A 24,655-nucleotide genomic window follows, 5' to 3' on the forward strand; every position below is an offset into this window, starting at 1 on the left:
ATTAGTTTTTATTTATTGTTTCGGCATTCACTTTGTGGTAAGACATGATGAAATTTTAAACGAGAACACTTGTTTTTTACCACTTGAGTTATATTAAATTTAACGACTAGTTTCGGATGCTATAGAGGCTTCCATCTTCGGGTCTAAATATAAACAGTTTATATTAAGACCCGAAGATGGAAGCACCTGAAGCTTTCAAAACTAGTAGTTAAAATAAATACAACTCAAGTGGTAAAAAACAAGTATTTTCATTTTACAATTACAAATGATTAGGGTTAGGAACATTGAAAATTGGACATCTGGTTAGTTATTTTTACTTTCCCCATGTAAGTACTTAAGTAATCATAACTGACAAGGCATTTTTATTACTGACAACTTTTGCAATATAACTTTGCGACTAAATTGATGTAGTCATACTTCCCCCAAGTAAGTACTTAAGTAATCATAACTAATTAGGCAGTCTTTATAACTGGCAATTTGTGCAGTATAACTCTGCAACTAAATTCAAGCTGTTATGACAAGGCTATAAAAGATTTTGACTGTCATAAATATATAAATTTGTAGTCTGTGGCCTTAAAACCGTCTTATGTCATGTTTAGTTGATCATTTGGCTGTATGATCTTCAGATCATTTTACTACTTTAATCAAAAGTGTCATCAATAAAAAAATTGATCACCCATCTTTCATTAAAAAAGAAGATAAAAACATTTGGATAAATAATACATTTAAATGTCCCACAATCATAAGTGAAAGAATTAATATTTGGGCTTTGTGTATGTATATAATATGTATTTAAGTTTAAATATTAATTTATTTTGTTGCTATTTTTCTTAATGTGTACTAAGCATATTTTGAAATATTCTAGGGTGCTGTATTGGATGAAAACAGTGTAATCTTGATTGTTGATTAACATGTGATTACGTGAAAGCAGTAAGGTGAGCTTTGTGTTTCTGTTGAGTCTATCGGGAATGAAACTTGGGTATGCTTGGTTTTAAAACTACAGAGGCAGATAAAATAAATTTGAATTAGCTGAATGTTCACAATTAATTATTTATTTGTGAAGCATCTATGGTATTATCTGAACAACTTACTAAATAAATTGTGTAAAACTATGACAAAACTTGATGTAAGAAATATGGCAACTTTTAAATGTCACAATAACTATGTATATTAGAGCCTAAAGCAACTGTTATCATAAATTATACTGTAGAGATCTCACTTGCGCTAATGTACCTTATAGGCAGTAGCGTGCACAGAGTTTTTAATCAGGGTAGAAAGTAGGGTTGGGTAAGGATAAGGCATAGTAGGACTGGTCGTGTTTCTATATGGAACGCGAGTAATCCAGGGTAGGCACTGCTTTTCTGCCTATATAGAATGCACGCCTCTGCTTATAAGCATTCTGCCTATAGGCAATCAGATCAGTACTATCTATAGGTAATGAGACCTCTGGATTCTATATCTCTTTGACACAGCAGTTGATTTAGCTAAAGTATAGCACATACATATATAGCAAAGCGATTAGTTCTATGCTTTAGTTACTAACCCAGAGTTAAAATAAACTGATATAAGAGTGAAAAATCACTTTTTTTGATCCCTCTAGGAATCAAGCTTGTGAACCCAGCATGGTAGCTAAACACGCTAACCACTATATACACCAATGGATGCTGATGATACCATAGAATTACCACAATATGAAAAAGAATTGTGAAGATATTGCCAGTTATAAAAAATCCTGCCATAGATAAATTATATCTATTGTCTGCCATTTCGCCAAAGACAATTTTTCATTTGAGGTTAGTTTCTACATGTGAACTAAAACGGGCGACATTAAACATACCTTTGTTAATTAATAATAATTAATCAAATTAATTTACATTTGATTAAATGTGCACTAAATGTGCTGATAAAAAATGATCTAATTCAAAGGGACTAAGGAATTCGAACTTAAAAATCGGAGTGGTGGAGATACCTTGAGATTGTGAAAGTAGTGCATGATCTGCTCATAGTCCATCTCAAGGTCGTCCAGCCCCAGGGACTCGGTGGGGAGGTCATCCGTGATGCTCTTGTTACTAGGACTTCCGGAGAACATGGGATTGCCGACAATGGTGGCCCTTTTCACTTCGGGACTGCTTCCTCGAGAGCTGACACCTGAGGAGGGATTAAAATAAGGTTCTTTTATAGCTACAGAGACAGGCACCTAATACCACACATATTTATATGAAATAAAAAAATAATCTATGTATATTTAAACAGTTCAAAAAAATAGATTAAAAACCATAGATTCCCAAACCTATTTGACTTGACACCCATTATTCAATGTCAATATTTTTCATTGCCCACCGCCCACCTTTGAATATACCTTTATTACCGTGATTCTATATTCACTGATATATTGATGTTATATTATAATTTATATAGAATACATACAATTTCACATAGAAAGTTTGGAAATAAAATAATTTAGAATTGAATTTACAAAGTTGCTAAATCAAATAAAAGAAAAAATATGTACACTTAAAAAAAACAAAAAAAATATTTATAATTATTCCAACTCAAACCAATTTCAAACAAAATGTAAAATTTATTTTAACATTTAATGAGAAAGATGAGCTTGGATGTTGTCCTATGAATTTGTCAATATGTATTAGACTTTATTTTTGCCAAAAGCATCAATAAATTCGATGACGTTAAGAATGTGGCGGGCCTGCACTGGAAAAGACTTTGCATCCAACAGACAACTGTGGAAGTCCAAGAGGGAGGCCTTAGTTCAATACTGGAACAAGAAAAAGGCTGAATCAACTCAGCATAAGTAAGCATCCTTAAATTTCCCCGTTAATGAACGGGGAATAGATGTATTTGTAGTTGATTTCTCTTTTAAGTTAAAAGACTCATGACCGCACTAAATCCACGTTCAACTACATGGAATTTACATTTTTACACAACATTGGTTTTTAAATAATCTGTTATTGGCCTTTTGACTCCTCTTATCGCCAGTCAAACTCTGCCGAAGCCAGTATTGCCCACAAAGATTCCTCCATCGTCCAAGAGTTGGGGATATTACCCAGATTGGGAACCTATGGGTTTTTATACTGATGTAAAAATGTGAATATGATTAGCCACGCCCTCAATAAAATGATACGGAAATCTACTGTTACCATTGTCCTCACCAGCTATCTCCACAAAGTCGGCATTTCCTGGTTCCGACTTAGGTGCTGGTTGCTTCGCTCTGTATACGACTTCCGACAGACCTTGAACAATATATTAACCAATGTTTAGTTCCTGTATTCTTGACACAAAGTATTCTGCATTGTTATATGTTCGCCTCCATAGTGTAGTTTGGCTACCTCGCTAGTTCTGGGTTCAAATCCCAGGAGGGTCAAGATGAATACAAGTGCTATAGTTGTCTCAACTTGAGATGAATCGTTTATTGTTTATATACAAGATTTATGTCTGAGCATCCCAGGGCTTGCAACCTAGCACTTGGGTTGCTTAAGTGATCACTTTATACACTTCTGTAACATTCACCATTCTGTCCATTATTGAACATCCATAAAAAAATATTTTTTAAATGTTGTGTAAATGTAATGCTGGTGGATTCTTTTCACATACTAGTTATTATTTCATAGATTTGAAAGTAGGGATGATAGTAGTGCAGAATGGGCAGCCAAATGCCAGGTCGTAAGCCCTGGAATACTCAGACATCCATCTTCTTTCATATATAAACAATAGTTGTTTCATCTCAAGTTAAGACACCTAAAAGACAGCTAATGTTTAGCATTTATCTCACATACTACGAGTTCTGACAGTCTCCATCAAATATTGAAGATATCATTCATACCTATTCCTGAATCCCTCATCAGATCTGGGCTGGTTGACGGGGCAGACTCCTTCTTCATGCTCTTCTCATCGTAGTGTACGTCGGCGCTGAAACTCCCTTTGGTGTGGCGGCCATCCATAGTGTTACCGGTCGGCTCAATGTCCTGGTCAAACGCAAACATTCCCGCGCATTCCTCTTTGGCCATATTCTCTACCGCCAACGAGTTGATGTTGCCGAGCTCCGGGATGAATTCTATGTTCCCGTTGTTGTTGTTATTGTTTATGGGAGTCAGTTGAAATGCGGCGGCTTCGTTGGCCAAGTGTTTATCTCGGTGCATTCTGAAATAAATATTTCAATTATAAATTATATATTCAATGGTAAACGGTGAAGGTTGCAAGTTTTCTTTTTTCATAACTCCTTAACCGTACTGATCATCCAAAGATCGTCCAAAAATTACATGTGATTCAAAGGGGGTACCAGAAGACCCCAGTTCATATTTCAATTATTTGAAGAAAATCATAGTACACAGCTCGCAGCAAGTACCAACTCGCCACTAGCTGAGTCATACGTGCCACGTCCGACACAACGCGCTGTCAAGCTTTGAGTGAATGCGGCCATCCGATAAGCAAGAGAACGGAAATTGGATCAAATGAAAGCGGAGTCGTCTAGTTATTTTGCTCTCTCTTTATGGTAGTACCACATTTATTAAAGTGAAAGAAATAACATGTGGATAGCAGACAAAAAAATGTCCGTGCTGATTTTTAAGTACGTAGATCTTGTAGTACTGACTGATTGTGTTTTTTATCAAAAATAATACTTTGAAACAGTTAATGATTTGAATTTACAAAAATAAAAAAGGGAAAATTTTCTCTAATTTATATGTAATTACAAAAAACTGGAACGAGTAGCTCATATCTAATTGAAATTCATATATGGGGGATTTCAATCTCCCTGTAAGATCCAGCTAGGTTAATATTAGGTAATTTTTCAATAAACTAGCGGATAAATGAAGGTTTAAAAGTTCATTACCTGTTGTCCAGATTGTAAGACTTCCTGGGGCTTGCTGCTGGGAGTGGCGGAGCACTGGTCTGAGGCCTCTCCCCCTTCCAGTGATGGCGTGATTGATGGTTGCGACGTGTTGGAGGCATTATTGTATCAGCCAGAACCTATTCAGTGAAAAATGTCTTCAATAATCAATTTTTAATGATAAAAATGTAGTTTATAAAGAAAAAGTATACCATCCTCCCAATTGGCATTGGTTCTACTCTTTAGAGAACAACCTGACCTCCAAAACCTGAAAACAGTTACCAGGGATATAGAGACGAATTCTCTCTACGATAGCTAGTTTCAGCATCAGGTAGAAAAAAATATGTGTGTGTACATATATGCATCTTTTTTTTCCTTGGGGGTTAAACCCAACAATGCCCAAAATGAAGTCAGATGGGGAAACCATTGATAAATACTCCATCAGGTAATATTTATCTTGAATCATCCCAACCAAAAGGCAATATTAAATCTAATAAAAGATATTGTCTTTAGAGTCTGAAAACACAGTCATCAGCAAACATATTTGAATCAGTTTTAATCCAAACAACAAAAGATTACAGATGAAATGACAGATGGGATTAAAAGATAATTTCTAAGCCTTTCATTCAAAAATTCATTTAAATGGTTTGTTGTTCATTTCATACCATAAGAATATTTGAAAAGAGAGAAATAAAAGAGAATTTGACAAAACTACAAACCAAGTTTATTCCTTCTGATCCTAGCAAAAGGCAGTAAAGGCAAACTCAATGCAGAAATTTCATAAAATAATTTTAAGTAAATTATATTAACACATTGTTTACGGGAAACGCTTGAAAGCGTCTTTAACAAACTGTTGGTAGAGAGCGGGAGAAGTGTCTCCCGCTCCCGTTACAAGTGATAAGCGTTCTATTTTCTTTACTTTTGGTACAGATGAGACGCCAAAAAAAATTAGACAGATCTGAGTTTGGTTTGCGGTTACTTGTGATTAGTATACGACCCTAATTAGTATACTAATCAGAGTCCGGGTTGATGAAAAAACCGCCCGCAAACAATTTGTTAAGAACATTATACATAAATAATAAGAAAAGCAATGCATCAGGGGTCCAAAAATATAGATGTAAAAAGTCCATAGAAAACAAACTGCTGATGGTTTTTAAAGTAGCTTGACAAGAAACGTTTTCAAATCCGATTTCACCCAGTTTGATTCACTTGAACACAAAAGTTAGTCACATAATCCAAATAATGACAACGTTCCCCAGTTTGATTGCTGTTAAACAATAATCAATGATCACAATGTTACGAGTATATACAAGCTACCTTGTGCGGAGTATTCCTGCCGCTGACTGCGGGGGGCTGTGGTGTGCGGTGCGGCGGCACGGGGGGGCGGTACTCTGCGGGGGACAGGGGGCACATGTCTAGAGGGATTCCGTGAGGGGGCAGCGGAGGTGGAACACTGCTGTCAGGTCTGGAAATATAAAAATTATTTTGTTATATTTATTAACACATTGTTTGTAAGAAACGCTTAAAGACATCTTTTACATACATACTGTTGGTAGAGAGCGGGAGACGCTTATAAGCGTTCTATTTTATTACTTTTGGTAGAGCGTGAGATGCCAAAAAATATTGTACAGATCGGCATTGGGTTTGCGGTTACTTACGATTAGGTTAATTGTGATTAGTATTCAGCCCTAATTAGTATACCAATTAGAGTCGGGGTTGATGAAAAAACCTTCTAGTTCAAACAAAATTATTATCTGAGTTGAGAAAAGGAGGGATAAACTAGTATGGGCCAATCAGCAACTTGTCAGCATTTGCCCATTGCTGGGAGGAAATCACGTAAAACTAATCAGGAAAAGCTGGACTGTTGACTGTCATCAACAGGCCTTCCGTTCCACTAGACTCTTCTAGCCAAGCAAGGACACAAAATGCCTAACCCTCTGGTTCGGCATTTTGTGTCCATGCTTGGCTTATAAAACCAATGTCCTTCACTATTTGTATCTTGTTAAAAATGTTGTCCGCCTCCGTGGTGTAATGGTCAGCGTGTTTAGCTACCGTGCTGGAGGTCCCGGGTTCGATTCCCAAGGGGGTGAAAATTAATATTAGTGATTTTACACTGCAATATTTATTTAATATTACCCTGGACTGGTTCCTGAAACGCAAGAGTGATCACCTTGCCTTCATGTAAGTAATGATCAGGATAACACTGCGTCAAATCGATGCGGTGCCCTATGCACCGTTGGGTGCGGATAAGGGTTATAAGTAAATTAAAAATGTTAAAGCGCAAGGTTGATCACCTAGCCTCCATATACGTATAAGGATCAAGATAACCTACGTCAATAGAATGCAGTGCACCATTGTGTATGGATATGGACAAGAATAATAATAAAAATGATAAATAATTTAAGCAATCACCAATCACATACACATGTGTTTATAGTATGTGTTGAAAATAAAATACCAATACTCACTGCCAGCTTCTTGTATTTTCATTCGAATTGGACTGCCCAGATCGTCCGAGCCTGTCTCTCTTGCAGTACGTGGTTGTATCAATGATCCTGTTGTCATTACTTGCACTCCTGGCTCTGCCGGGAACCATATTTCCCAACGAAGGCAACTCGATGTGGTTCGGGTTGTCAAAGCTTGTCGCCATGACGTTTCCGTTGGCATTTGGATCTGGTCGGATGGCATCGTCGGGATCGGCGTAGTTTAGAGTCATAGGGTTGCTGGTTATCCTCATTTGGGAGGGGGTGTTTCGGTTCACTGCGTCTGCGTGGGGCGGAGGCGGAGGTGGCTGGGAACTGTTGCGATTGACAGCGTGGACTTGATGCCCGGTGTGACGCTCGATGGACGCACGACCTAAAAATTCATTCAAACAATTTTTAAGATATTAATTTTCCAAGATTTAAGACGTCGTTAGGTGGGGAAGACAACGAAGAACAATGGTATGCGCGTGTTCAGAGAATGGAACCATCCAAACTCCCTCACATCGCAGTTCACGGCTAACCTCAAGGTAGATGACTCCTGGGCAGACCACCAAAGAGATTGACAGCTGGGAATATATCACAGGATGCAATCATGCAATGCATCGCAATCCATCAACACAGGCCACAAAACCAACACCAAGAAGAAGAAGAAAATTTTTGTATCCTTGAATCATTTTTAATCAAAATTTTATTTGGTAAATACCACTTCATCTTAAAACCTATTAGGACACATGTTTCCACTTTTCCAAAGGATGCTTGATGATGTATGATAACTTTCTAATTAACTAATTAACCATCACGCCGCTTCCCTGTAGAGGTAGGCAGAGAATTTTCTATTCAGAACGGCACACCAATCTGTCTTTGCAAACAAACTTCGCCTGTTCCATATTTATGCATCTCCTCATAGATACCCACCTGACAACGACTCTCCTGACCTGACCACGCCCAAGTATTTAAAATACTTGATCATGCCAAGTTTTCCTTGGTCTTCTTCCGCTTATCTTTCCAACTACATTCGCCTGATAAAATTGTTATACATACTATTCTTTTTTCACTCATTCATTTAACATGCCCAAACTATGTCAACACATTTTTCTTAATTTCTTAATTGATAATGCTCATCTCAGCCTTGCATTGTTTCCTTCTATCACCATTTGAACATCTATTTTATATTAATTATTATTAAACCATACCAGCTCCCCAGGTGGAGCATATGGAGTCCACATACTGTCTACAGGCTTTTCTGTCGGCTGCCAGCTCCCTTGCATCCTCCAGAGTCAGATCCGCGTTCCGAAGTTCTGACGAGAACTGCCGACGAATTGTCAGCAGTTATTGTCCTGGTCGGCACGAACCTGATGCCTTGTAAAAGAGGCAAGCTTGATTAAGGCTCTCCAAAGGCATGCGTAGTACATGGCCAAGCCAACTGAATCGCCTTTTCTTGACGACAGTTGTGACCAAGATTTGCTGCGTCCTTCGCCTTATCTCTTCATTCATCACAAAGTCAAACCACCACACGCCTAAAATTCTCCGCAGACACCTATTCTCAAAGTTTCATCTTCTTCTCTATCATACATTGTTATATTAAAGATGTAAAATATATCTCACCAAGCCAAACCCAATCATGTGCATTTGTCGTGGATTCTCTCGGTGATTTCCTGTTATCCCTTCCAATCCCCAAACTCGTCCCAATCAGGCCGGCAACTTGGATCTTTCCGGAGTCAGCAATAGGCTGTAGCGGCATAGCGGGGCCTATTCCAGACATCGCCTCTGGACCCATCGGTTTGAACTTTGAAGCGTAGACAACGCATGACACTACAAAGACCTTTAAATAAAATAGAATTTAGATTTTAAGTAATTTTTATCTCAGATACATACATAAATTTGAATGTAAATCAAATACGATTAATTGTTCTTTTTTGTGATAGCTGTTTCGCCTTGTTAGGATATTAATAAACTACAAAATTAATTTAAAGCAGTCAATAAGGGCATCACTGCTACGTGGGGAAGGAAATGGAGTAGGAATAGTACGGCTGTCCAAACTTAAAACACAGTAAGGGTCATTTTTTTGTAGTATGTTTTTTTTTGCATTTTTTGTACTAAGTAGATTCTACTTAGTCCAAAATGCAAAAAAAACCTGCTACAAAAAAAATTGTTCCATACTGCGTTTTGAGTTTGGACAGCCGAGTATGTGGTATAGAAAATGGAAATGAGAATAGCAGCAATGACTGGGATTTTAATTATTGCTTTAAAAAAAAAAATCCCTTAAATATTTGTATGTATCTTCTTTTTTTGACACAATTCAATAATGCCCTTAATATATTTTCTTTTAGAATTATATATCTTTTTTTGAGTTATGTTAGTTCTAAAAAAGTCTAGTTGTTTCAGGATCCTTACCACGATAGCACAGCAGAATACAGCAAGCAGCACATACATCCCGATCTCAACGGGCGTCATGTGAGGAGCGTGCCTTCTCACTCCTCTCATTCCAATGCCATTCATCGTCCCTAACTGTCGGGCCTGTACCGTGGGCTCATGGTTGTTCTCATCCTTCAGGGGAATTCCTAAACATAGAAAAAACATAATGCATTTAAAAAACATAAGTCCTATCTAGTCATACATTGATCCCTCGCAAATATCTCTATTTTTTGTGCTCATAGTCTTTAACCGTATTGTCTGACCCTGTCTGACTTACGGACCATTATAAGAAATGACTGAAACAGCATAGGGCCTTATTTTTTCCACTAATCCCTATGCCCTTCTTCTTCTTCTGTGCATGTCAGGTCTTCCTGACGTCGACTATCACACGTGAGTAATTGTCCTTGTCTTAACAGCGCCTCGAATCACCCCTGTGCCCACAAACTTAAAATAAGTAAGTATAAATAAGTTTAAACCACAAATGTCACTGGCAAAGTTTAGCTCAAGAAATAGCAATTATGTTTTCAATTGAATACATATATGCATACAAAACTTTTCGAAAGTTGAGTGATGTGGTTGTCAATCATGGGTGGAACCATGAATGCAACACTCCCATCTCTCCAAAAATGGACTAAGGCGCTCCATAGGGACCTAATGTTGGTCTCGTTCAGAACACCAATTTCTCAATAGATATTAATTATCTTTGACTTATCAGAAATCAAATGTGATTGAGATATCAATGTATGAATAACGAGGAGTAAACATGAATCAGGACACTCGCAAAATATTATGGATATAAATGTTTGAGATGTATCTTGAAGATCATCAGAAATAGTCCACTTTTCACTTGGAAAGGTGATTCATTTGATAGTTTGGCCACTCGCACAGCAAACGAATTACTGTAGAATGATGTGTTTTATATAGGAATCGAACATTTGGCAAACCTTTAATCGTACCTTTGTAGGCACTACAATCGTACAGTCTACATTTACTTATTTATATTGTTGTTGGAGATCTATAGGTTGACCCTATTTGACCCTGGTTGATCTATAGGTTGATAGGATATCAAACTTCATAGCTGTTGATTCATCCATAGGTCTAGATTATGTATAGTAATCTACATCACATTACTACAAATTGACCTGTAATTTACTAATTAGACTACACACTTTATCTAATGATAATTTGGTGTATTTTAGAAATACATTAGGTCGTTGAAAGAAATGTAACACTTATATTTTATAAATATATCAACAATCATGCTTAAATTGTGACTTCTATGATGTTTAATGACTAACAGAGATATCTGATTTCAAAACATTTAAATCTAATGATAAACACAGAGAAGGTGAAAACTAACAACATTTGTGCAGAATAATAATTGTTTGCAATATAATAACATTGTATGGAAACCCAAAAAGGACATGCGTTTTTTTTTTAATAAACCTTGTGAAGCACAGATATGTATTTGAAAAGAAATAATGTAAGAATCAATTGAAGGTCAGCACTTATATACATAATTGTAAAAAAAAATCTGCCACAAAATAATATTGAACTATAAAATAATGAAAATAGACTTCTTGTTTTGTTTTTGTTTTTAGGATATTATGCCATTATGTGTCGATACTTATACTCATTTCGGACCCCATTACAAGAGTTATTTGGAAAAAATATAGACATTTTTTTTAATATAGTGGATATTTTTAAATTACAGCACAATCTTAAATAATTAAGTAGAAAACTACTTAGATATGATCAGATAAACTGTACTTGATTTTATATTTTTAATTGACAGGAATTAACCTTGTCAATTTTCTATGGAATTTTGTTTAGTTCTTCAGTTATTTAAAGAAAAATTAAAGTTTTTTTTCTCCATTGCATACTACAGCTTTACTTCAACTGCTACTTTAAATCACATTTAGAATTTTGATTAAAGAAACATAAGCTCAAGTGATGATTGGGATGTGACCTGAATCCATATCATAATATATCAGAAAATGTAACTAACTAACTAACCAGCACGGTGCAGTGGTAGGCAGAAAGAATAGAATGCCATTCCACTGTCTTTGCAAACACTCTTCGCCTCTTACACATTCATGTATCTCCTTATACATACCCGCAGATTATTTTGACTCCTGATCCAACCGTTTTCAAATACTTGGACATATCTGATCATACCAAATTTTTGGCACTACATTTGCCTCATAAATTTGTTTTGCCGTTCTTTCCTCACTCATTCGTTTCACATGTCCAAACCATCTCAACACACTTTTCTTAATTCTATTGAAACTGCTTATCTCAGCCTGGCTTATTTTCTGATTTCACCATTCAAACATCTATCAAAGATCGTTTTGCCGCAAAGAAAAACTGAAAATCTAAGAAGATGAAAATGTGATAAATATATATATGTACATGTTAAAAAAAAGTTTGCCTTGATTGACTGAATGAAGCTTTTGGGTTAAGGCAGTCGCCCGAAAATAAAACATGCCAAGTACCAATCAGAATGTCGTGCAAGTCGGAGAGGGAACCTTTACTTCCACTGCGCATGATGTCATCGTTCTGCGGAGTGTCGGGGCGCTGGGGGATCTCGCTGGCGGAGAAGTCCACCTGCACGTTGGCGGTGGCCACAGCCAGGACCACTCCGGACACGGTGCTGGAGGAGGGGTCCGCCTTGCCGGAGGGCCCCCGGGCTTTGGGCACCACTCCGCCTCGGCACTCTTCGGCAAGGAGGAGGGTGACACGCAGTAGTTCACCATTGCCTGGGAAAATGAAACATGTTTGAATAGTGGCTGAAATGTTTGGTTCACTGCTCTTGAGCAATAGCTAACTGGTCAAATAAATAAGAATATAATCAAAATTTAATTAGGAACTTATTTTTAATTTTATTTGAATTGATCAAATTGTTTATGATATGCAATCAAGTACGACACGGCCGACTGATGTGGTCTATTTTAAGATCTACCCTCTTGTATTACCTATTTATGAATAGCTCTTTTATATTTAGTTACTATTTTTAATGACTTCATGATAATGGAAGCAGGTTACATGAGGACAATTAAAAAAAAATCTTAATATATTTAAAACATTTGTAGTATAATTACACTTTCGGTAATTGTAACGAATAGAGCTATGTCCAAACGGGATATTTTATTATGACGCCAGCTTGAAAATCCACATCCATAATGTAGTGGTTAGTATATTTGGCAACCATGCTGGAAGTTCCGGGAAGTGTTTATTTACTCTAATATTTATTTAATATTACCCTGGACTGGTACCTGAAGCGCAGGACTGATCAGCTTGCCTTCATATTATATTTGTATTGCATACAATTAAATTAACATTGAATCAATTTGATGCGGTGCCCTTAGCACCATTGGGTGCGGATAAGGGTCAGTATGTAGGTAGCTTGAAAATGAAGTAGCCTTACCTCAATACCTTCCATACTTCCATTCTTACCTTCCATAGCCTTACCTCAAAACTGCCTATGTAAATAAAATGCATAGAAGTTGTCATTATATAGAAGAGAACTGTCAATCTTATGTTTTATGTTAATTTCTATGGATGGCAACCTACATATGTATATACATATTGTTTGTGTGTCATTTGGACATTGCTACATTTGTAAACAATATAATATTTTCAAATAAACATAAAAATGAAAGGAGGAAAAGTAAAATCATAAGCGGCCATTTGCAATAATTAATATTTTTGTGTTCATAATTAATATTTGTTTTAAAATTTAAAAGGTTAACCTTTTTAAAGATTCTTGATTTTCTTACTGTATAAAAGTTATTCAGTAACCTGAATAACTTTTATGATGCAAAAAGGCACTTTTGCTTTTATACATATTTCTTATGAAGTTAACGGAGGCTGACACCAAATAAGCAGCTTACCTTCACCCACAGCAATGACACGTGGATGATGTGAAGCGACCATAGGAGCGAATGCCACAACATCGGGATCCAAACTCTCCACCTTTAGCACATAATCTTCCATTATGACATCACGCAATGGAGTGCGAGATCCGTCAGAAAACTCTATATCGATGTCAAGCAATCCTTCCTGGAATTACAAAACATAACAAATTAATTCAGATATTATACTAATTTAAACTTAATTGCTCTTTTGCCCGAGTATGACTCAGATGCAGTTTTTTTTTATACTGATATGACCGAGTCTCGTTTGGGCAAATCTTGTTTTAACTCAGTTTCTCGAAATGAGATATATTTATATACAGAATTTAGCAGCTCACACTTTGTCATCGTGTTCAATCTTTCTACAATGATTAAGAAAACACTTGTTTTTTACCACTTGAGTTTTATTATAGACTACATGTTTCAGAAGTTAAACTTCCATCATTCAGGTCTGTATAATAATATTAATATTAATTTATTATACAGACCTGAATGATGGAAGTTTAACTTCTGAAACATGTAGTCTATAATAAAACTCAAGTGGTAAAAAACAAGTGTTTTCTTTAATCATTGTAACATGTCTTACCACAAAGTTAATGCCGAAACAATAAATAAATTTCACTCTTTCTATTCATTATTGATTTGGAACTAATTTGTGGAATAAGATGATGATTTAAATATATTTAAAAAATAAAACACTTGTACAAGATCATTTTTGAATTTATTAATGATAACACAGCTACTTACAAACATTTTGTATTTTTACCTCTTGAAGAGGACATCTGTAGTTCTCAAAACTATTTGTGTTTTTATTGATAAACTCAAAGATGGTTTAATAAAGTGATTTATTTTTAAATATTTCACTCTCTTTGTTAAGTGGTTTATCCTCAAGGGACTCGTACACATCAACAGGATCCAAGAGACACAGTCTAGCACAAATACGGATAAACCCTGAGCGTCTTTGCTGCTATTCTCCTTTTCCTTCCCTATTTAGTAGTAATGTCCTTCACCCTATGTTACTTCACATAGATCCTATGTATCCCTTCCAATATGTTCCACACCCCTCTCAAATCTGAAGCACAGAACTGATCACTTTGTACTGTGCTATGCACCATTTGGGTGCAGAGAGGGGTCAAAGAAGAAGTAAATAATAAACAAAAATAGCTAAATTTAATGAAATTTTAAAACTTGCCATGTTCATTAATATTTTTACCTGGTATTGTGCTGTAAGTCGTCGAGTTACAGTAGTTTCTGATATATATCCATTTTCGATAGCATTATCCGGCGAAATGTTCAACTGCAGTCCAGAAATCACTCTCACGATCAGGCGAGAAATGGAGACTTTGTCACTTCCGACCCGGATTTCTCTGGCTCCTATGACTCTTCCTGTAACAGAAAACAAATGATATTTTTAGTTATATGATTTGATAAAAATGCAATCACAATCAAATAAATTTCCTTTCCAATTTCCCAAAGTCCAAGTGACTTTGAAATCTACCTATACCTTATGTTACGCCGCTTATCATGGCTATTAAGGCCAACTTTATATAACGTTTTATAGCCTATATCTACATGTGAATGGATTTAATCTTTATGTTTAAAGTTACTATAATTTAATGTAATTCATGAGTGAATATTCTAGACAAAAATATTATCTCGCTGAAGGTATAATTTTAAACTGTTCAATGATTCTAAGTTATCAATGAAGTTACTTAGGTATATTGTTTTAGTTTTATGATTTGACTTGTGAGTTTACATGGGATACGAGTAATAGAAAAAAAATGTCGTTAGGTTTTCACCTGAGATTGGAGACAGTACTTGGACCTCTGTACGCCCGGTGGCCTTGCCTCTCAGAGTCCTTCCCCTGAGAGCTGCCAATCGAGGATCTGCAACTCGAAGCAGAGGTAGCACTAGCTCGGTCACCCGGAGCCAAGTTCTTCGGGACACGAGGTAGCTGACGCGGCCAGAATCATGATCTGTTGCCAGGAACCGAGCATACACCTAAAAAAATCATAATTGTTTATGACCTTAGTAAAAGAAAAATTATTTGCCTCCATAGCCAGCGCATTTGACTACCATTCTAGAATTCCCAGGTTCATTTCCAGAGCAGTCAAAATAAATGTATGTAATTTTTTGCTCTTATTATTAACCCTTTGGCTACGAAATACTACCTGAAGTGCAGAATTGATTACTTTGTCTTTATTTTATTAATAATCAAGATGATACTATTTCAATATAATAGTCCTAGCATCATTGGATGCAGACAAGGGTGAGAACAGTTGCATCATAATAAATGATAATGTAGGTAAGTATTGTGGGTACAAAATAGATCTTGTATTCGACCATATCATCCATGATTTCACGACTCGTTACAAACAAACAGCTAACTCACTGAACAATGATTGTTAAATGTGCCGTTGGCACGGGATGGATACCCAGTAATTTTGTGTATGACGAATTAAGTAACTAACCATCAAGCCACTTCTCCTCAGCGGTAAGGGACCAGGCCGCTTTCAAGTATTTGACATACCTCACCATGCCAAGTTTTCCTCGGTCTTCCTCTGCTCCTTTTTCTAATTACATTCACCTCATATTTTTTACCGTTCTTTCCTCACTCATTCGTTCCACATATCCAAACCATCTCAACACACGTTTCAAAATTTTATTGATAATCCATATCTCAGCTTTGCATTCTTATTTCACCATTTGAACATCTATCATACATGATTTTGCCGCACATTGGTCTGTGATGAAAGAAAGAAATTAACTTTGCATGTAATTTTATAGACTCACATCAACAGGACTCTGCTGGAACCTCAATCTGCACGCATGCTTCTCTGGGGTAACACTATTGGTTATCTCCTCCATAGCAGGTAGAGAGTACGAGCGGCGCCTGCGTCCTCCTCGCTTGCCAGCCTCCCCTTCCGGCACCTTCCACCCCTTGACTTGGCTCAGCCTGAAGTCTTCAACGTTGACCTCCAAAGGAAACTCAGGCATCCAGACGGTGAACCGCGCCAAGCCGGTGTAGGTGCCATACTTAACAATGATGGAGGCATTGGACGAGCCGCGAATCTCAGATCCATCTACATAGACAGAGCTGCATGATGAGGACACCTGAAAAATAGAGAAGGGATTTGAAGATAATAATTGATAAATCCGACTCCATAGTGAAAAGAGAATGGTTAAACAAATTTCTGAGGTGAATGTGGTTGGTTTAGAGTAAGTGGTTTGGTTGGTGAATTTTGTCTCCCTCCGTAGAGTAATGGTCAGCACGCTCGGCTACCATTCTGGAGGTGTCAGGTTCGATTCCCAGGGGGAGTCTAATAAATATTAATGATTTTTTCACTCTAATATTTATTCAATTACCCTGGACTTGCCAGTCTGATGAAATGACTTAACAGTCGGAAGGCTGATCACCTTTCCTTCATGTGTTAACTAACAACAAAGATAACACTGCGTTTATATGATCCAGTGCCATATGCACCATTGGGGTTCGGATAAGCGTTTGAAGAAGAATAATTGATAAATTGTAGAAACTAAAAAGACTACCTTGAAAAAATTCATAGCAATATTGGCTCAAATGTATTAATATTTATTTTTATATGTTGTGTGGCAACGTGGTGGAAGTTTGTCAGTAAAACATTGCTAGTTCTTTGACTTTGGCCTTATTGAATGGATATATAAATTATTAGGTAGCTCTAAGTGTGTAACTGCTTTCTTGGAGAAACTAATCTAGAATGACGCTTGCCACACTATGCGGGTATTTACACAATTGCAGAATGTTGTTGTTACCACTGTGTCACCATCATACCCATATCCCTTACATTATCCAAAGACAAGAATGATTGTAAACAAAAACTGTCTGTAGAGTATGACACTCTGTAAGAGGCTCCTTAATATTGATGACTGGTATATTTTGGATAAACCAGGATATACTCGTACACCCCGAGAGTCTCCGTAGTGTAGTGATTAGAGCGTTTGGCTACCGTTCTAGAGGTCCTATATTCATGACACGCACAGAAGAAGAATTCAAATTTATTATTATTAATAATACCTTCAAAACACTTTCATCCTCGGAATGGCATGAACTCTGCAATGTGACGTCAGCGACCTGTCCCGCTTGAGACACAATCAGAACCTTCATGGCTTGTGACACTTGATGCGATGTGATGACGGCAGTATTGAGCACCTCCCAGTTCTGAAACACAGAAGAAACAAAAGATTTAATTTAATGTGGAAAGAGGTGTTCCGCAAGGCTGGAAAAAGGTCTCGTCCAAAGCTTCAAATTGGCAGATAGATTGGGTAGTGATTTATTTATTACTTAAACTCTCCTTTACCAGTCTAGTATTTTAGTCCCGATGGAGTTTTGCACTTTAGAGATTTAAATAACGATAATTCACTATAAAATTACGTAGGATGAAAGCCACATATATACAATAATATGTAACATATATGTGTATGTACCAGGGGTTTGCGTTGACTGTCCGAAGAAGTGATGCTGATGAAAATATAAATATATTTTACAATATTTTGAGTGTGTCCAAATACTTGTTCACAAAATCTGGATTATCTCCAATTACAGGAGTTATTTCCATATTATTTTTTGACATCTCATCCAAAGATGAAGAAGAATGTGAAAGTCTGGACATTTACAGGGCTGACGACCGTCACAGGCTGGTTTAAGTGATCACTTTACACACGTGTAACATTCACCAATTCTACACATTATTGATAACCACACTAATCAGATTCTTGGAAGTTTTATATTAATGAACCAATTTTGAAACAATGTTCTTGAATCACTAGAACCTCACTAGAGACATCTATTGCTGAGATGAAAAGAAGCTTTTTATTGAGCAGAAACTCTTTTATTAGTATGTGAGGTCCGAATCCAGGATTATAATCACACACATGAGAAACGCCAGATAATATCATTTTCTTTTTTTTTTAAATAATATAAATATATTTTACTTCAGAGGTATAAATAACACAAAACAATGTACATATTTTAAACTCAATGGCAGTATTGAGGCTGCTTGATATTTACCACCATAAACAATTTTGTCATTCGTTGTAGTCTATTAGCTATTTTGGACTTTATGAACATGTTATTGAAGTCGTTTTTGCCTTGTGGATACGTTTTAAAAAACCGCATCCCCAGGCCGACAAGATATCAATGTAAAATTTAAAGCGCATTCGCAGGAAAGGTTAATTTTTTTAAAAGGCTCGGATTTGATTCTAACATCAGATCCATCCGAGTAATAAGCATGCCAAAAGGCTAATCACTAAACGAACTCTCGATGTGTAGGTCGGATATATCAACAACTGGGCGGATAACAGAAATCTTCTTTTAACCCTTATCCGCACCCAATGGTGCATAGGGCACTGCATCGTAGTGACACAGTGTTATCTTGATCGTTAATTGCATGAAGGCAAGGTGATGAGTCCTGCGCTTCTTGTACCAGTCCAGGGTGATATTAAATAAATATGAGAGTGAGAATCGGCCATATTTATTTTGACCCCCCTGGGAATCGAACCCGGGACCTCCAGCACGGTAGCCAAACGCACTGACCACTGCGCTACGGAGGTGGACAAACAGAAATAGGTGGATACAAATAGTGCATATATTTTTTTTTGGAACATCCACAACATTTATGTATCATACTATACACTTCCTATCTTAAAAGGCAAATTGGAGCAAAAAAATGATCGTTTACGTGAGAGAATTTCGAATGAGCAAAAACACAAGAATTTCTCTGTGACCACGAAATGAGAATGTTTTATTGTGAGCTGTAGTACCATGGTTTTATATTAACCTCCTGTCTCTAGCTTCACTTTATTTGGAGAAAATAATTATTTAAAGACGACAGGCGAACTGATGAGTTTCTTTATTTCGCAAATGGTCAATTTCATTTACTACGCCAGCAGCTTTTTGTATTATAAATACGTTTAGCACCAAAAATTAAATTTCTCCTTTTCTAACACAGTAGAAATTAAAAAGTGTATTTAGTTAGAAGTAACCAGGATCCACTAATTGATCTACAAATCTTAATAAATAAATAAATAAAAAAAATCGAAAAAAAATCCATGGCGTCAAGTATCAGTCCAGGGTAGGCAAATAAATATTATTTCTTGAATGTTTTTAGCAGATACTTTGTGGCACATTTTTTAAAGTTTAAATAAATATTAGTTTGAAAAATCACTAATGTGTGAGCACTGAAAATACCCAGACTTCCATATTCTCCTTCATCCATATTGAGATTCTATTACTTGATACTTTTTTATTACAATGTTGGTGTCATCAAAATACTAATAAAAAAGACATAAATGTAATTTTTTGACCATGAACTGTATAAACGAGATGTTGTATCATCGCGCAAGCCTGACAAATAATTTAATATCTTAACCCTTCCACTCCCATATCGAGTGTGGCTCGGCATCGTATTTATTACGCAAACTCTGATGTCGACTTTGGCTCAGTTTTACATGGCGTAATTTCTAAAATACATAATGCCTCGCATAACGAACGCTGCGCACAACGAACTTTCTATCGTCCATTACGCGACCCATACAACGTACCTCGATTCGCACTACGAACGAAGGGGGATGTGGGGGAGCTTATTGAAGAACACCAAGAAGAGCTGACAACTGAAGGGCTCCAAGTACATCTAGTGCAACATTATGAAGATTTACTTAATTACTCAAGGCCTACAGCACATGTCAGACCTCGGCCTTTAGTATATGTTGTTCTGCAAGATTTAGTGCATTGCAAAGTTGATCCTCGGGTCGACCAAAAACGCATGTGATTAACATTTGTGTAGTTGTAAACTGTAAGTGTGTGAATGTAGTAACGTGTATTATTGTTGGCATGCTGATTTAGTGATTGTTTCGCGACGAAGAGACGAGTACGTCTCAAAACCGGTAGATAAAAATCTCGGTGAGTGGTATTATACTAACATTACTAACATTTTTTGTAAAAAAATCCGTTTTTGGAATAAATGAGTGGTAAGGGTTAATGTGTAATAATTACTCAAGGCCTACGACCAGCTCAAAATACGAGAACTGCTTCTTAGAGTATCGAAACGTCCGTAAATAAACAATGAAATCACTTAAAAGTTTGCTCAGATTCCGCTGCTAAAGCGACGCGCCTTGGTGCCAGAAACTGTGCACAACTTTTGCCAATAAGTGGGACCCTAAGTTTTAACAGGAACAAACTAACTTTGGACCCGTGGCGGAAACACCGCCAATAACGTTTACAAGTTCCGACTAGCAGCGAGGCTTAATCAAGCGCGATCTTGCCCCGGGATCAATGTTACCCCATCCCACCCTAGAATCCGGAAGATACGATGTGTAGGTGTTCCAACTTACCCAAATTTTGCGGTGTGGCGTCTATACTACGGAGAAAACAAACAAAACGTTATATCGCAGACAAATGTGGAGGTCCTCATCAAAGCGTGACATTTCCATTATAACTGATTTTAAGATTTATTTTCAATTGGTCTGGGTGTTTGTGATGTATTTTCACATTTACCTTCCCTATCCTAACTATCCTACCTGCAGACAAGACTCTAATAGAGGCTTTGCGGGTTATTCCTTTAGTCAGGAATTCTAGCTTGTAAAATTGTTACGTTTTAGTGCGATTTAATGATTTTATATTGGTTTAACACGAGATCGGTCACGTTTTGTCGCAACTTTAATTAAGATTTCGAAAGAATACAGTAAACATAACAGATTTGCATTTAAAGGATTTTTGTGCAATATTGGCAATGTAACTTTTTGGTGAGGACGTCCACAAATGTATTTTACTCTGTATTCGTAATACTTCGAGAAGTGTTCTTAATTAAATCTGAACTTCCGCGTAAAGCGATCTCTTGTAACCAATATCAAAATTCAAGTTAATTGGGTATAAATTTTCATTGAAGTGTATGAAGGAGGCATTTATTGGTGCCTGGTTTATTGAAGTAGGATGATTAGTTAATTGATTGAAGCGGTTTCAAAATGAGCTAGATTAATGTTACTTCCGGTTATCAAGCCAAACTGAAGAGAATAATTTATATCGAAAGCAGTTTGAAGACACGTGACTTATCAAAGATGCGTTCTCGACTGTTTTTCTTCATATTTAAAATTAATTGGTGATCACTTTTGTAGGATATACCGATAAATATCAATCTTACATACTTGATAACTAAAGTATTAATTTAACGAACTTCACAACCAAAATATTAACTCAACGTACCTATGTACTTCATAACCATTCAACGTACTTTATAACTATAGTATTTATAAAATGCACTTCATAAACTTAATATTAATTCAACGTACTTCATGGACAAAATATTAATTGTATAAATATTAATTCAACGTACTCCATAACCAAAATATTAATCCAACTTACTTCACAACGAAAACATTAATATTAACCCAACTTACTTCATAACCAAAACATTAATCCAACTTACTTAATAATCAAAATATTAACTCAACGTTCTTCATAACCATTCAACGTACTTTATAACTATAGTATTTATAAAATATACTTCATAAACAAAATATTAATTCAACGTACTCCATAACCAAAACATTAATCCAACGTACTTCACAACGAAAACATTAATCCAACTTACTTCATAACCAAAATATTAACTTAACGTACTTCATAACCAAAATATCAATTCAACTTATTTCATAACCAAAACATTAATTAAACGTACTTAATAACTATAGTATTAAAAAAATAAACTTCATAAACAAAATATTTATCCAACGTACTTCATAACCAAAGCATTAATCTAACCGTATTTCATAACCAAAATATCAATCCAACGGAAATCATACGGAAAATATTATTTTACAAAACAAATTATTATAATAAGTACCAATTCTCATTAAATTTTGCGGCGTAAATAACCATGAAATATAATCAAAACAAAATCATATCTCTGGGCTCAATATTCAATTCAATTTTTATATCGACATTGTGTGAGATAAGTACATTGCCATTTGCAATTCAGTGCGGAAATCCAATTATTACCTGGATTCGAAAACCAATTTACCATAAATACATTCAGTAACCGAATAAAAAGTTTTCATAAGCAATATTTGATATAAACACCCAGCCATATTGTACGTAGGGGAAAAAATATAAATGTATAATTTTATTACTTTGTGATTCACTGAGGGTCTTTTATGATATCTTAGTTCAACCGTTTTAAAAAATGGTGTAGTGTTGGAAATAGAAGCAGAGAAAGACCATGAAAAACTTTGCAGTAGGATGTTATCCTTTTTAATATCGCTCACTCCTTTCAACAACGTCATATATATAAAAAACTAGATTTTTCAGGAGATTGTTTTTAAAGTTCAAAAATATAATACAATGTATTAAAAATAAACATCAAGCCGCTTTTTGAACTTTTTACTGTGCAACAGATCTTTTTAGGTAAAACCTGAATGTTTTTTCTCCATTTGAAAAATATTTAGTATATTTGAAACAATAATTAAACAATGCCTTTTCATCAAAATGCAAAAACAACACTTTCTGCCCTGTAGCGGGTAAATATTAAGTTAAAAATATGCCGCTTTTGCTGGGATATAGTACATTTTCTGGGCGTTTCGAAAACATGCACAACTGAAAATTGACGATTTTTGATATATAACGTTGTTGAAAGGAGTGAGCGATGTATCAATCCATGTTTTGCCATTGACGAATGAGTGGCAAAACGACGTTTTTTTAAGCGAATGTAGTTGGAAATATAAGCGGAAGAAGTAATGAACAAGTATTTCAAATACTTGAAAGTTGTCAGCTCAGAGGTTGGAATGATCGGCGGGAATGTATAAGGATTCGCATGAATGTAGAAGAGGCGAAGATTGTTTGCACAGACAGGTTGGCGTAGCGGTCTATTTTCTCTGCTTCCCGGCTGGGAAACGGCTTGATGGTTTTAGTTAGATTTAGTTGGTAAGTTAATTAAGTATTATTTTTCTGATCTAAATATATATATATATATATATATAAATATATATATATATATATAGATATATATATATATATATATATATATATATATATATATATATATATATATATATATATATATATATATATATAAATATATATATATATATAAATATATATATATATATATATATATATATATATATATATATATATATATATATACATATATATATATATATATATATATATATATATATATATATATATATATATATATATATATATATATATATATATATATATATATATATATATATATATATATATATATATATATATATCCAAATATATAAAATCATTGTTGAAGTTTCATTGTTTTAAACACCTTCGAATAAGCAGAGAAAGCTGATTTACTTCGGACACGTCATGAGAAATGAAAAATATCGTCTTCTCCACCTAATCATACAAGGAAAGATTGAGGGGCGAAGAACTCAAGGACGCCGAAGGACATCATGGCTGAAAAAAAAGACAATGGTTTGGCAGAAGCACCGAGCTGCAGCATCAAAATTGATGATAGCCATGATGATTGCCGATCTTCGTTAGAAGTGGCACAGAAAGAAGAAGAAGTAGAAAACACATTTGTTTGAATAAGAAAAAAAAAAAAGAGCCCGTTAGGAGATTAAGCCATGTGACCTTATTGTATGGCAGTCGTATTACCCCAGAAAAAAAAATCGTGACACTACTAATATAATACCTACTGTATGGCATGTGCGAAATCATGTCAATTTTAAAAACAGTTTTCCCCAAAAATAGCTACACAAAAGGCATTTTCCTTCGAGAGCTCCCAACAGTCCGAAAGCATCGTAAATTTTCAAGCATTTGTTTTTCATTCTAAATCTCTAAGCAGTAAAGGGTAGGTTCAAGTGTACAGGGGGTGAGATATCCTTCACGAAATCCACCTGCATTTTCTAGTTTACAAGTCTCTCGGCAGCAGGTTTTATTGCTGCAGAATGCACATTTCGAATTGTCTAGATGCACATATAAAATA

The 24,655-nt window shown here is 35.6% G+C and overlaps 1 protein-coding gene and 1 long non-coding RNA gene across 4 annotated transcripts in view; one reads left to right on the forward strand and one right to left on the reverse strand.

Annotated features, from left to right (window-relative positions):
• Positions 1 to 24,655, reverse strand: part of dtn (transmembrane protein 132C dtn) — a 286,104-nt gene that overhangs the window by 3,283 nt on the left and 258,166 nt on the right. For 2 of the 3 annotated variants that reach the window (XM_088258152.1, XM_088258150.1), the window contains exons 6-19: positions 17,710 to 17,853; positions 16,449 to 16,769; positions 15,455 to 15,656; positions 14,869 to 15,041; positions 13,635 to 13,803; positions 12,237 to 12,500; positions 9,721 to 9,887; positions 8,932 to 9,148; positions 7,312 to 7,699; positions 6,161 to 6,308; positions 4,847 to 4,983; positions 3,839 to 4,155; positions 3,156 to 3,248; positions 1,970 to 2,148 (exon numbers count right to left, since the gene is read on the reverse strand). In XM_088258152.1, the coding sequence (XP_088114278.1) occupies positions 1,970 to 2,148; positions 3,156 to 3,248; positions 3,839 to 4,155; positions 4,847 to 4,983; positions 6,161 to 6,308; positions 7,312 to 7,699; positions 8,932 to 9,148; positions 9,721 to 9,887; positions 12,237 to 12,500; positions 13,635 to 13,803; positions 14,869 to 15,041; positions 15,455 to 15,656; positions 16,449 to 16,769; positions 17,710 to 17,853 (2,919 nt within the window). The remainder of the gene's footprint in view (positions 1 to 1,969; positions 2,149 to 3,155; positions 3,249 to 3,838; positions 4,156 to 4,846; positions 4,984 to 6,160; positions 6,309 to 7,311; positions 7,700 to 8,931; positions 9,149 to 9,720; positions 9,888 to 12,236; positions 12,501 to 13,634; positions 13,804 to 14,868; positions 15,042 to 15,454; positions 15,657 to 16,448; positions 16,770 to 17,709; positions 17,854 to 24,655) is intronic. The other variant, XM_088258151.1, reaches the window with a different exon arrangement.
• On the forward strand, positions 633 to 1,739 carry LOC148310553 (uncharacterized). Its single transcript, XR_015837380.1, has 3 exons — positions 633 to 773; positions 866 to 935; positions 1,601 to 1,739. It is a non-coding gene; the product is annotated as an uncharacterized LOC148310553 (long non-coding RNA).

The sequence above is a fragment of the Brachycentrus maculatus genome, unplaced genomic scaffold (assembly GCF_059751285.1).
Source record: "Brachycentrus maculatus isolate JH-2025_06_01 unplaced genomic scaffold, ASM5975128v1 h1tg000091l, whole genome shotgun sequence".
Taxonomy (NCBI): domain Eukaryota; kingdom Metazoa; phylum Arthropoda; class Insecta; order Trichoptera; family Brachycentridae; genus Brachycentrus; species Brachycentrus maculatus.